The following is a 13,624-nucleotide window of genomic DNA, read 5'->3' as shown; positions in this document are numbered from 1 at the left end:
ACTGTGTAGACGGTGCAGAAAAATCCGCGCAGATTTCCTGCGGTTTTGAAACCGCAGAAAGAATTGACGTGTCAATTCTTTCTGCGGAATCCGCAGCAGGTTCCTATCTCCACCATTGTGGAGATGGTGAATCCGCAGGACCAAACCACAGGCAAAACCGCAGATAATCCGCAGGTCTTTTGACCTGCGGTGTATCTGCGGTTTTTGCAAAATCCGTGCGGATTAATCCGCAGCGGATTCCGCAGCGTCTGCACACACCCTACGTCTCTCTTTTGCTGCAAATAATAGTTAATTCCTAGTCCAACTCTGTCCCATCAGATGGATACATGCTCCTCTCCAATCCACTTCTACAGAGGCTCTTAAAAGGGGTCTGCAATCACAGCTGGGACCAAGCTTGGACTGGCCCACAAGAGAATCCTCTGGTGGGCCACTGTGCAAGAGTGGGAGATCAGTACTTGGCACACGAGTCACTATAGACAGAGGCAGCATCTTATTCATGTAACAATGTACCCAGCTCATTGTTATTATAGTGGTTTGAAAAAACCACTATATTGTAATCCGAACGCTGCTAACTTATTCTTCTTCTTCTTCTTATTCAGTTGACTTCCGCAATTAATACAGCCCGAACCGCTACACGCACAGACTCCGTTGAGGTGTCATTTCGAAGCCAACGTCAACGAGAGGTGTGCTAAGTGTTTTTCGTGTCGATCGGATTTGTAGTTTTTGCGCAATTTGCATTTGAAAATTTTTTTTCCCGTCATTGGAATGCACTGTCTCCAATGCTTTTCAATGGGAAATGGCAAAAGGTGCCCTGAGGCGATTGAAATGGCAGTTGAGCTCATTGATATGCGCAGGCAGAACCAGTTACTATGCCAACGCCTACGAACGTCACATGACGCCCCCAAGACAGAGCTTCTGCCACATATCAGCTCTTAAAGCGAAACCTACAGCACAAATGCAAATCTAGCTTCATCACATGACACATGCCCCTGAGAGAGAATGTCTGCCAAAGTGGATTTAGAAGAAGCCCAGTGAGCCAAACTAGCTCTTAAAGTGCCGGCGCACCGAAATGAGGCTTAAAGGGCCGACACGCCAAATCGAAAGCTGAGCCGCCCCGGCCTCCAAATCGGGGGCTGAGCCGCCCCGGCCTCCAAATCGGAGGCTGAGCCGCCCCGGCCTCCAAATCGGAGGCTGAGCCGCCCCGGCCTCCAAATCGGAGGCTGAGCCGCCCCGGCCTCCAAATCGGAGGCTGAGCCGCCCCGGCCTCCAAATCGGAGGCTGAGCCGCCCCGGCCACCAAATCGGAGGCTGAGCCGCCCCGGCCTCCAAATCGGAGGCTGAGCCGCCCCGGCCTCCAAATCGGAGGCTGAGCCGCCCCGGCCTCCAAATCGGAGGCTGAGCCGCCCCGGCCTCCAAATCGGACCCTGAGGGGCCCCGACCACCAAATCGGACCCTGAGGGGCCCCGACCACCAAATCGGACCCTGAGGGGCCCCGGCCACCAAATCGGACCCTGAGGGGCCCCGGCCACAAAATCGGACCCTGAGGGGCCCCGGCCACAAAATCGGACCCTGAGGGGCCCCGGCCACCAAATCGGACCCTGAGGGGCCCCGGCCACCAAATCGGACCCTGAGGGGCCCCGGCCACCAAATCGGACCCTGAGGGGCCCCGGCCACAAAATCGGACCCTGAGGGGCCCCGGCCACCAAATCGGACCCTGAGGGGCCCCGGCCACCAAATCGGACCCTGAGGGGCCCCGGCCACCAAATCGGACCCTGAGGGGCCCCGGCCACCAAATCGGACCCTGAGGCCAAAGTGGCCCCTGAGAGGCACCCACAGTTAAAACGGATCCTGAGTTGTAAGTCTTGCAGGGGCAGCAGGCAAGTCTCTCTTAAAGGGGCAGCCCGGGCACCATTTCAAACCACTATCTGTACTTCCTTCAGGAAATACACATCTAGTTATAGTGGTTTGAAAAAACCACTATATTGTAATATTATTATTACTATTCAGTTGATTTGTGCAATTAATGTGACCCGAACCGCTACACGCACAGACTCCGTTGAGGCGTCGTTTCGAAGCCAGCGTCCACGAGCGGTGTGCTAAGTATTTTTCGTGTCGATCGGATTTGTAGTTTTTGCGCAATTTGCGTTTGAAAAAACATTTTCCTGTCATTGGAATGCATTGTCTGAATGCATTTTAATGGGAAAATGTTGCCATAGGGAAAACATGGGACTATCGTGAGGTGGCAGTTAAGCTCATTGATATGCGCAGGCACACCCAGTTACTATGCCAATGCCTACGGACTGTACATGACCCCAGCAGGGCAGAGTTTCTGCCAGATAATATCAGCTCTTAAAGCGAAACCCAAAGCACAAATGCAAATCTAGCTTCTAGCATATGATGATATGACGCATGCCCCTGAAAGATAATGTGCGCCAAAGTAGGTTTAGAAGCCCAGTGCGCCAAACTGGCTCTTAAAGTGCTGACGCGCCTAAGTGATTCTTAAAGGGCCGGCGCACCAAAATGAGTCTTAGAGGGCCGACATGCGAAATCGAAGGCTGAGCCACCCCAGCCTCCAAATTGGAGGCTGATCGACCCTGGCCTACAAATCGGAGGCTGAGCCACCCTGGCCTCCAAATCGGACCCAGAGTGGCCCCGCCCACCAAATCAGACCCAGTGTGGCCTCGTCCACCAAATCGGACCCAGAGTGGCCCCGCCCGCCAAATCGGATCCTGAGGTGCCCCACCCACCAAATCAGACCCTGAGGGGCCCCACTGGCCAAAGTGGCCCCTGAGAGGCACCCACAGTTAAAACGGATCCTGAGTTGAAAGTCTTGCAGGGGCAGCAGGCAAATCTATCTTAAAGGGGCAGCCCGGGCACCATTTCAAACCACTATCTGTACTTCCTTCAGGAAATACACATCTAGTATACATCTGTGATTGGGGATGATGTCACATCTGCATGTAGGTGAACAGTGGGGCCCTGGAGTTGGTTACTGATGGGCCCTTGGCACCCCGGTCCGACACTGCGACCGATTCTTCTCCAGAGCAGCCATTGTCTAAATAGCCATGTATGTAGTATAAGGAAAGCATACCGGGCATAGGGAAGATGCAGCAATAACTGCTTAGATCCCAAGTTACTTCTCACACTAATATTTTGCTTACAGGATATATACTGAAAACAAGTCAATCACATCATCAATTGCACAAAAAAAAATGACCGGTTTTACATTATCAGACTTTAAGTCAAAAGACTATATCTTAAATATCCAGACCTGCCATTTTAAACACCTAGTGCCCAGGGAAGATTTTTCAAATCTGACGAGTCACTTTGTGGCAGTAACTCTAGAATGTGAGTTTTTTTTCATGACGCATTATGCTTTGTTAGTGGTAAATTTAGATTCATGTTTTAAGTTTATGACAAAAAAAAAAAATCAGACATATGACATGCAAAAAGAATATAGCAATTTAGAAACTTTTAATGTTTATACCTTTATTTCAGATAAAGACAAGCTTTTCCAGCAGCAGGACATTCTGGCAATATCCAATGATTTGTTAGAAAAATGTACAAGAAACAATTGTTTTGGTTACAATTGATTTTTGTATATTTTTCTAATAAATCACTGGATTTTAGTAGACTCCTGCTGCTGGAATTTATTGTGTTCATTGGATACTCCTGATGCACTGCCGGCTCCATTCAGTGGAATTCCTTGGGGTAAGCTAACGTCATAATTTTCTACATATTTTTTATTTCAGATCAATATACCACACAGTAGTTACCGTATATACTCGAGTATAAGCCGAGGCACCTAATTTTGCCACAGAAAACTGGGTAAGCTTATTGACTCAAGTATAAGCCAGGTATGCCTTGTCCCCTCATCCCTGTCCTGGTATGCATGACTCCTTATTCCCTATTCACCCACCAGCGTTCCCTGCAGAGTCCCTCTGGTCCTGGCGGCTTCCAGCAGCTTTTCCTGTGCTGAGCGATCACGTGGCGCCTCTCATCAAGGCATTATGCGCTCCACGCCTGTGGGAGTGGAGATGCGTGCATATTCATTACCTTAATGAGCAACACCATGTGATCGCGCGGGAAAAGTTGCTGGAAGACGGAACCATGGAGTATGAGGTCTTCTGGAAGCCAGCGGCTGTCACTGTGCGCTGCTATAAGAGAAATGAATATTCATTTCTCTTTAGCAGCCGGCACAGTCACAGCCGATGGCTCTTGCCTCCTGTGACCCGCTGCTCCCCCGCCGGCTTTCTGGGACAATGACACGTGTATAAGCCGAGAGGGACGTTTTCAGCACAAAAAAAATGTGCTTATACATGAGTATATACGGTAATACAAAAAAAACAAAACACTTAACTTGCCTTACATCAGCACAATTTGTCAAAGGTCATTTTATTTTGATAGGTTTAAAAATTTAGCAGCAATTTTTTTTTTTTTTTAAGAAAACATTTACAAATATGATTTAGGTTCCTAAACAAAATAAGGTTTGAATTGCCATTGAGGGTCATGTAAGTTGTAGAAATTGCAAAAGTATCATCATTTTAAAAACAGAACTCCTAAAACATTCAAAACTACTGTCATCACACAGTCTATGAACCCTTCAGCTGCTTTTCAGGAATAAACACAAAATGGAATGACAGGAATGAAAAGTGTTATTTTTAACCACTATAATGTTGCTAAGATCTGAACAGACCATTGTAGCCAGCAGACACCAAGGCCATCACTTGCTCTTGGATTGCCATTGTAAGCATCAGCACCACACAATGACCATCTCACGGTGCCGATGGCATTAAAAGAGGGGGCTGCCAGGCTCTTCACCATCTAGATGCCACGTAGAATACACTTTAGGCCAGGATCACACGTGAGGAATACGGCCGAGTCTCGCATGTTAAAACTCGGTACTGCCGCCGGCACTCGGGACCGGAGCACGCGGTCGCATAGCAATACATGGAGCCGCACGCTCCACTCCTGCTGCCGGATATTAACATGTGAGACTGCCGTATTCCTCGCATGTGTGATCCCAGCCTAATATTCACTCCAGTGGGGTGTCTCCTGTGATGATATGTCGCATAAACCCAGTGGCCCCAAGAGGCAGCATCATTCTGACCTCCTTCGGACGAAACGATACCTGCTGCTTGCTCTGACTTCCTTGAGTTGTCAGATACGTCCAAAGAAAATAAGTACAGTGGCCTACATCTCTGCAGATTGGCTGTAGCACTTGTGTGACATTACATCACGCATGCCTTGAATGGCTCCAGAACCGGAGGTTTTTTTATTTTACTGGGGTGATAGGGCTGTTATATTGTGGACCCCAATGGGGACAGTGATGATAATGTCTGTAAAGTGCTACAAAAGAAACACAAATAAAAAAAATAAAGAAACCCGCACTCAAAGTTCATTTACTATATACATATTTATTTCAGGTTACGATTGTAAAATCAAACAAAGCCATCATACACACTGTTTAAGTAAAAAATTCTAGGCAAATATGACATTTACAAAAAAGGTTTAGTTTATTTTAGCCATGTTAGAAATATTCTGTACAAGCCACACATGCCGGAACGCCACATACAAGAAATCAGACTTCGGCAGAAGGACGAATGCTTCACCTTGTAGCTAGGATTTTCACAAGGGTATATAGGGAATTGCTCGTACACACTTCTTTACACAGAATTATTGGAAATCCCCCATGTATCTGACAGCGACCTGTTGTGTCGGAAACTTCAATTTGATGGAACTAATAAGTAAGCAGCTTCCTAGCCAAACGTGAAAAGTGGATTCTCACAGGGGATCTTCATACATATTTGTAAACTGTATATCTGTTAGGAATCCTGCATATTTACTTCCGAAAGGGTCTTTGATTGAAAATTGGTAAGTGCATACAGAGTACTGTGCAATACACTCCTGCTACTCTAATTATACCCTGTACAAGATTATCAAAACGTAACTACAGGAAGCCACCATTCTTCCTCAGGCCAAGTATACAGGCACCATAAACTAATGTGGACACTAGTTACTGCAAATTGTATTCCATCGGCCAAGACTAATGAGTGCCGCAGCATGGGAGCAGGACTACTGCCTGCTACCTGGCAGCATCCGCTCTTCTTATTTTCATCTGGTGGCATGGCACACATCACACTTCAATGAGGATGATGGAAAGGTAGAGTCACGGATGCTGGCAGGGAGATGGTGGTCCCCTAGTACTCCGCAGTGACTTTGGTGTCCAATGGATTGGTGATCTTTAGTGGTCCACGGGGTTTTGTGGGATCAGAATATTAGCGGCCTATGCATCAATGTGTGCCTTGTGGATGGCAGACACTCGGCACCCCTACTGATCAGAAGTTTGAAAGGGCAGTGGAGAATAATGTTGACCTAAGGATAAGCCAACGATATTCTGATCCCAGAGAACTCTATGAAGGCTGGAGAACAAAGTTAATATACACTATGTATAACGCCTGGTTTTATTAAAATGGATCATTTATAGCCAGTGTTCAATATACGTAGCTGTAGAGGAACAATTGTGGCATCACAGTCATTGTGAACCTCAGAGATATTAACTGTCAAAATGAGACTACAGGCAAAACTTGAAAATACACTTAGTCGAAATAAAAGTATTTTCCATTATGAACAAAAAACAGGCCGAGAGGTAAACTGTCATAAAATAGTACAAGAAGCATGACCCTCCACTGCTCCAGCACCACCCTTTGCTGCACTGCAGTGATGGTGTCACATTATCACGTGACCACTGCAGCCAATCACTGGCCTTAGTCACACCAGTGGTGTCAGTACTTGGCTCTGGTAGTCATATGTGGACACCACATCACTACAGTATTGAAAACAAAGCCTAATAAGAAACACTGGATTGGCTGCTCTGCAGAGGCAGAAAATTCAACAGGCAAGTAATGCTAATCATACCATTATATACACAAATCTCACCCGGACCATTTACAAGTTTTAATTTTTGGGGAAACAAAAAGCAAAACACACAAATATCCTTAACTAAAATGTAAAAAATAAACTGCAAATAATGCATAAAGGTAATAAGGGTATTTAGTAAACATAATTTACTTTTTAGTTCAGGATATTTGTGTTTTTTGTGTTTTGTTTTCTCTGGTTAATGGTCATGTGTTAATATGCACTTACATTGTGCATACACATTAACTTACTTTTCTCAGTTCAGATTTGTTTTTTATTCATTTCATTGTGCATTCAGTGCATATATGGGTGTGACCGCCCTCTTTCTGAGCTGGGAAAGCCATCCAGTCTGGCCTAAGCTGTTACTAGTGGTTCAGCCGCTCGACCCTTATTCACATTCACGCCACTTGGCAAGTGAAAAGGTTTTAAATACTAGAGTAGGGACTGTCCCACAAGGGTTGCCGTGACGTGGCGGGATGGCTTGTACATTATTTTGATCAAAATTATGTTTACTAAATACCCTTATTATTATTATTACCTTTATGCATTATTTGCAGTACATTTTTTACTTTTTAGTTCAGGATATTTGTGTTTTTTGCTTTTTGTTTTCTCTGGTTAATGGTCATGTGTTAATATGCACTTACATTGTGCATACACATTAATTTACTCAGTTCAGATTAGTTTTTTTATTAGTTTTTTAAGTTTTAATTTTTACCACAATTCCCAGTATAAAACAAAAAAAAAACTTTATTTTTTTAGAACTGATTAAACATATTTGTCAAATTGTCATGTGAATAGGGTGTTATCTCTTCCTATTAAGCTGTAATGTCAGTAGGATCAAATGTGTGTTCCTATGTGTGTTCAAAATTGGTCCTTGTATGTACAATCGTAATCATGTGAACGTCACGTTATGCTCATAATGATAATACGCCCTAAAGGGAATCTGTCAGCAGGATTTCACACCCCAAGCTATTTATATGAGCATGTAGCTCTTTCACAGACAAGTCCAGCAAAACCTGTACATAGCCAATCCGTTCCTCCAGGACTGAGAAATCAGCTGGAGAATTTGTATGTAAATCGATATGGTAGATCAGAATGCTCTGTCACTCCAGCTCTATCCTGCCTATAGCTGCCTCTCCTCCTGCTTGACTGAAGGCGCCTTTGCCTGAAGTCACAATAGGGGCAGTCAGTCAAGCAGGAGGAGGCGGCGCTGGACAGGGAATGGAGCTGGTGTGATGGAGGCTTCAGATCTACCATAGTCCTTCAGCCTCATTTGCATAGCAATTCAAACATGGATTTCTACACAACAAAGAACCGGACTGGACATGAAACTGTATTACTGGCCTTGTCTTTAAGAGAGCGACACATGTATAAATAGTTTGCGGTGTTAAATTCCATAGACAGATTCCATTTTAGAACTGTTCATTAGTAGTTTAAACGCTAATCACTTACCAAAACTTTATTAATAAAAAAAGGCCTTTGTTGCCCATAAAATAAACTTTATGAACCTTACCAATTTATATAAGGCAATGTACACATTCCAAAAAATATATAACTTTTTTCTATTGTTCCAGTACATCTAGGAAAAGAAAAAAAAAAAAAAAAACATACTGAAGCAACTTTGATTTAATTTCCAATTCAAATTTTTAATTAAGACCTACTGCAAAGTTGATTCAAAATGTAATTTTGGATATACTGAGATAGTATGAAGTGGTAAAACAAAGGTGTACACAGCCTTTAGAGGGTCCCTGGTGGCATCACTTTTACTGAACCACCTAACGAAACTGTTTAACCCAAAAATTAAGCACCACTGTTTAGGAAAAAAAAAAATATTCTAATCCAAGATTTTCTTAACAGGCAGTGTGACCTTTAAAAGTAATTTCTAAAAAATAAATATGCCAAACAGAATAGGATTTCATTAGCAGTCTGACTTGTCTTCTCAGACGGCGCCACTATATCTAGATATCTAAGGAGACATGAACCAAATGAAAACATATTAACACGTCTGTGCAAAACTTAATCTACGTACAGAAACTTCTCTTCAATTGCAAAAAGTATTTTTTAATGCAATTAAGGTCTTAAACCTCACTTCATTGCTACAATTTTTCTTTTACCAATATACTATAGTATATACAAAATTCTTTATTATGCTTTTACATCATTTCATACTAAAGGTTTAATAACATTTTTATATCAATCTAAATCTTTACAATAATTTAGACCCTATCGCAGAACTTCCCTTCAAATACTGTAGTTTGTAAAAGGCGGCTAGATCATAAAGCTGGGATTGGTAACAAGTATAAAATATTAAATCAGACCAGAGAAAATGTCCTCGGCTGCCTTTATGGAAGCATGTAGTGAAGCAAATATTGGCTTTTTGCACTCTGGGACCCTTTTATATCCAATTTATACAGGAAACAAAAAGGAATTCCAAGGCCGGGATCACATCATGTTTGTGGCACACATCAGTGGCTCTTTTGGCTTCCATCTGGAGCCCTGAAAAGCAGGATTCGGTGGATTCATTAAAGGGATCATTGACACATGAATCAGATGGGGACATTTTTTGCTGTCTAACCTCATTTTTGGTAATATATACCTTATTCAAGTGGGAACAAAAACCACTGTCAACCACGTTTTTGGTGCCATCATGGAAAAGGCATATCGTCATGGGTTTACCGCGACAGAAAGGAACCAAAAGACCGCAAAGTCTAATTTCTCATACTCTGACTAGAAGCACTTCACCTTCATATTAAAAATAGTGCAGGTTTCTTTTAGCAGTGCAGGGGGGTTAATCTGCTCTGTTGAGAGCTCCTGGAAGATTTCCTGCATTAAGGCTCTCAGCTGTGAACTGTTAAACACTCCCACCTCCTATATAATCTGGGCTCTGGTTAGCACCCATTGTTAGAGCTAGCTTATGCTGGTTGGGGGTTGTGTTAGTTGTAATTGGAGAAGGCGTTCTGTGACTTGCTAGATTTTGAAAGTGTGATAATTCCCTTTCTTCTCCTACAGTGCATTTGTCTGTTTGTGTGAGCATATTTGTATGATTGGTATTTTCTGATATCAGGGAACAGGGCAAGCTAGGGCAACCCTAATGTTAATGACAGAGAAGAAGCCCCTGGTTTCGGGACACCCGATGGAGTCATGACACATATTACCGAAAATGAGGTCAAAAAGCACAATGTGACTGCATCTGATTCATAAAAGTCAATGACCACTTCAACGGCTCCACCGCAATCCCATTTTTCAAGGCTTGAGAAGAAAGCCACAACGAAGCCACTGATGTGAACATTGTCTAAGGCATACAGGGAGGACATTAAGGACCCGTAGACAGCTATGTATCAAGTATTAAGGCTCCGAAAAGCTCAGAAGTGGTGTATGCATGGGCCTCTATTGTTAAGCTAGAAATCTTTCAGATATGAAAAGCAACCAATGACTTGCTGGAATGCACAGCTTGTCATGAATTAGATGAGCTATGGCCCCTGAAGCACACAATTTGACGTGGGTGAGCGAAACTGGCGTGAAAATGCTAACATGCTCAATTTTTGTGCACCTCCACATTGAAAAGTCGCAAAACGTTTGCGCAAAGAAATTTATGATAGAATTCTGAATTTGTCAAAATTCCACATTTTCCTCTTCACCCACACACAATGCACTCAACTAAGCGTGTGTGATCTCAGTGGGGAGTCAGCTGCCAGCAGCCACTTCTAGCGATGGCTTAGATTGGGCATGTTCAATCCAACATGCTCAACCCTTTTCTCCTCATTAAATAACCAACTCATCTAATGTGTAGCCACCTTGACAGTGCTCAGCTAAGATGACATTCCACATATGTACACACTGCTCAGAAAGAAGTATACAGCAATGTTGTGAACAAGATTATATGACCCACCACCCTCTACTAATACAATAGGTAAAACTGGTCTAGACGAAGCCACTAGAATAGTGTGAAAGGTGTTGTCCAAGCTCACGATATTGCTGACCCAGCATCAACATCAGCTCGGAGGAAGTGGGGGGGGAACAACACTCAGAACCAACCCGATCAGCTAGGTGTAAGTAGTGCACCGAAACGGCACAGCTCCTCTCACTGTACAGTGGCCATTACTCAACTGCCAGAGCCGATCATTAGGGGAAGCTGGGTGTCGATGGGTCATCAATATCTTAAGCCCGGACATGATATTGAGTTTCTCAATACATTGAGCATTAATCTATGCACATGTCTGTCTATTAAAGACAAGAAAGGCATAAAGAAAGGGTAAAGAAACCATCCTCAGAAAACACACCCCACAATGCATAGCACACCCATTTACAACTATATTACTAAACTCCATTTATATGTTCACAGGCCTAACAAAGCATTGTGGTAAACTATACAGACCTTGAACATTTGAGCAATGTGTTCAATAAGGTTGTCGTTCATATTAATATTTAAAGGGAAGGTGTCAGCAGGTTGGTTTTGCTACGTAATCTGACAGCAGCAGGAGGTGGGGACAGAGATCCAGATTCCAGTGATGCATCACTTAGATTACTGGGTGCAGCAGTTGTGATTTTCTTGGCTGCAGATCTAACAGAGCTCAGACTGCTGAGCCCTGCCTACATCACTGATTGGCAGCTTTTTGTGCACACTTTATATTAACAGAAAGCTGCCAATGTGTGGAGGTGTGGTTGTTCAGTAGAGATGAGCGAATATGTTGAGAAAACCATCGCCAAATCCGAATTTGCCATATTCGTGTTGAATTTATGTTTGAAGATAGTTTCCAAACATTCGCTTATCTGTATTCCAACTGACACCAATGGCGTTCAGCTATGTTCAACGAATATTGCAAATACGACGATCGTAATCTAAACCGAATATTGAAATATTAGCTCATCTCTACCCAGGAGGCAAAAGACAAACAGAACTACTAATAAAATACTGATTTTATTGAAACGGCAAAACATTGCCTAGTAAGTGATAAATCACAGGAATCATGGTCTCTGGCCCTATAGTAAAAATTCTTCTAATACATAACAAAAACCTGCTGACATATTCCTTTTAATGAAATTTTAAAAATCATGTGACTTTTACTGTAAGGGTTTCAGTTACCAATCACAGAGGTCAAATTCATTCTAAGATTAAGAAAACTTGAGAGCTTATTGACAACTTTCAGCCAAGACCTGAAACAAGTTACAAGAAAATTGTGATTTCTGATGAACAGTAAAATACCAAGCAACATACCATAAAGCTGTACAGTACACAAGCCGGCCTGTGTGACCAGCACAAGGAAGATACAACCCAGGGGCACACCGTACAATAAGACAAAAGGATAAAAACAATGACAAATCTGGAAAAATAGCAACTGAACAAGTCGCACCCTTTACTCTGGGTCAATAGATATTCACAAGTCCAATGTGATACGGCTACAAGCCAGCCAAGGGGCTTTTCCTACATACATTATTTAACAGAATCTACATATACCAGTGCAACATATAAAAAAGATAAAAATTTTTTAAAGATCTTAAAAAGGCACATTTTTATTCAACCGCGAAGTGTTAAACTTCATCCAAATTAAGGCATCATTCAAAATGGCCTCCCCGAAATTGAGCTTAGTCCGGATCTATACTTCATACAGAGATTTTTCTTTCCTTTTTTGTTATTGTTCAAAATGGAGTTTGCAAGATTCGCGAAGGTGACTGAGGGGAGGTGGAGTTGTTCATTTTTGGTGAATTTGAGATCTGAAGTTCTTCAAGTTTCTTTATATAATCGTCTCGTACAGCCAGGAGCTCCATGTAACGCTGTTCCACTGGGTTTGGTTGCTATTGACAAAAAGGTAACACAAAAGAAAGGCAAGAGAGATTATTTCAATACACCAATAATTAGGTATTTGCCTATAAATTTTATGATCATGTGTGACACCACATAGCCCCACCGATTAGCTGTATGATGTAAATAGTGTACTGAAGAACACCACAGCTCCATACCCTGATTATTGGCCACAGACGAGAGCTCCAGATCAGCTTCTTCAGTACTTTTATAAAGGTAACATGTCTTGTGAATGATGTAAGACTAGAGACCTGACTCGTTGTATCCATTGGCAGCTGGATGTAAACCGTGTACAGTACTGGTACACTGCAGCTCCATACACTGTAGCAGCTGCTGCCAAGTACTGCAGAGCGGCGCCTGAACTCTTCAATAGAAGTTGACCTGAAGCCATCACTTGCTGTCTACATTTAGCCCAGACCTTAGGCCTCTTTCAGACTTCAGCTCTTAAAGTATGAGTTCTATCAGAGTTTTCACCGAGTCACAGAATGAATTCGCCAATGCAATGGGTCCACAAAGGAGAAAAAAAAAAAAAACAGATGAAGAATGGCATCCGTGTGCTGTTTAATAGGTAGGATAAGCTTGGAATATTTTTTTAGCATGGGTAAGAAAAGCTTGAAATGGACCCAGAGATCAAAAATGGATAAAAATAGGATCCAGCACACTGATGGTCCATTGTTTATTGCGTGCAAGGAAAAAACAATTGATTGTATAAATAAGACCAGTGTTTCAACTTCTATCTATCCACAAGTATTGCAAACAGGTCCTGTTTTCCATGCACAGGTGATAAAATGATTATTCTAAGGGCATCAGAAATCACAGTCATCTGAAGGCCTTTTGGAGGTCAACACACAATCTGATCCATCCACTCTAGACAACTCACTTTACAAGACAAAATGAACCAATCAAC

The 13,624-nt window shown here is 42.9% G+C and overlaps 1 protein-coding gene across 5 annotated transcripts in view; it reads right to left on the bottom strand.

Annotated features, from left to right (window-relative positions):
- Positions 1–5,396: 5,396 nt before the first annotated feature.
- MTM1 (myotubularin 1) overlaps positions 5,397–13,624 on the bottom strand; it is a 121,323-nt gene continuing 113,095 nt past the window's right edge. For all 5 annotated transcript variants that reach the window (XM_073543603.1, XM_073543602.1, XM_073543600.1 and 2 more), the window contains one exon: positions 5,397–12,710. In XM_073543603.1, the coding sequence (XP_073399704.1) occupies positions 12,555–12,710 (156 nt within the window). In that variant the 3' untranslated portion in view covers positions 5,397–12,554. The remainder of the gene's footprint in view (positions 12,711–13,624) is intronic.

This window comes from Dendrobates tinctorius, unplaced genomic scaffold, assembly GCF_039654945.1.
Source record: "Dendrobates tinctorius isolate UK_male_01 unplaced genomic scaffold, ASM3965494v1 ptg000133l, whole genome shotgun sequence".
Taxonomy (NCBI): domain Eukaryota; kingdom Metazoa; phylum Chordata; class Amphibia; order Anura; family Dendrobatidae; genus Dendrobates; species Dendrobates tinctorius.
This window is presented reverse-complemented; position numbering and strand designations above follow the sequence as displayed.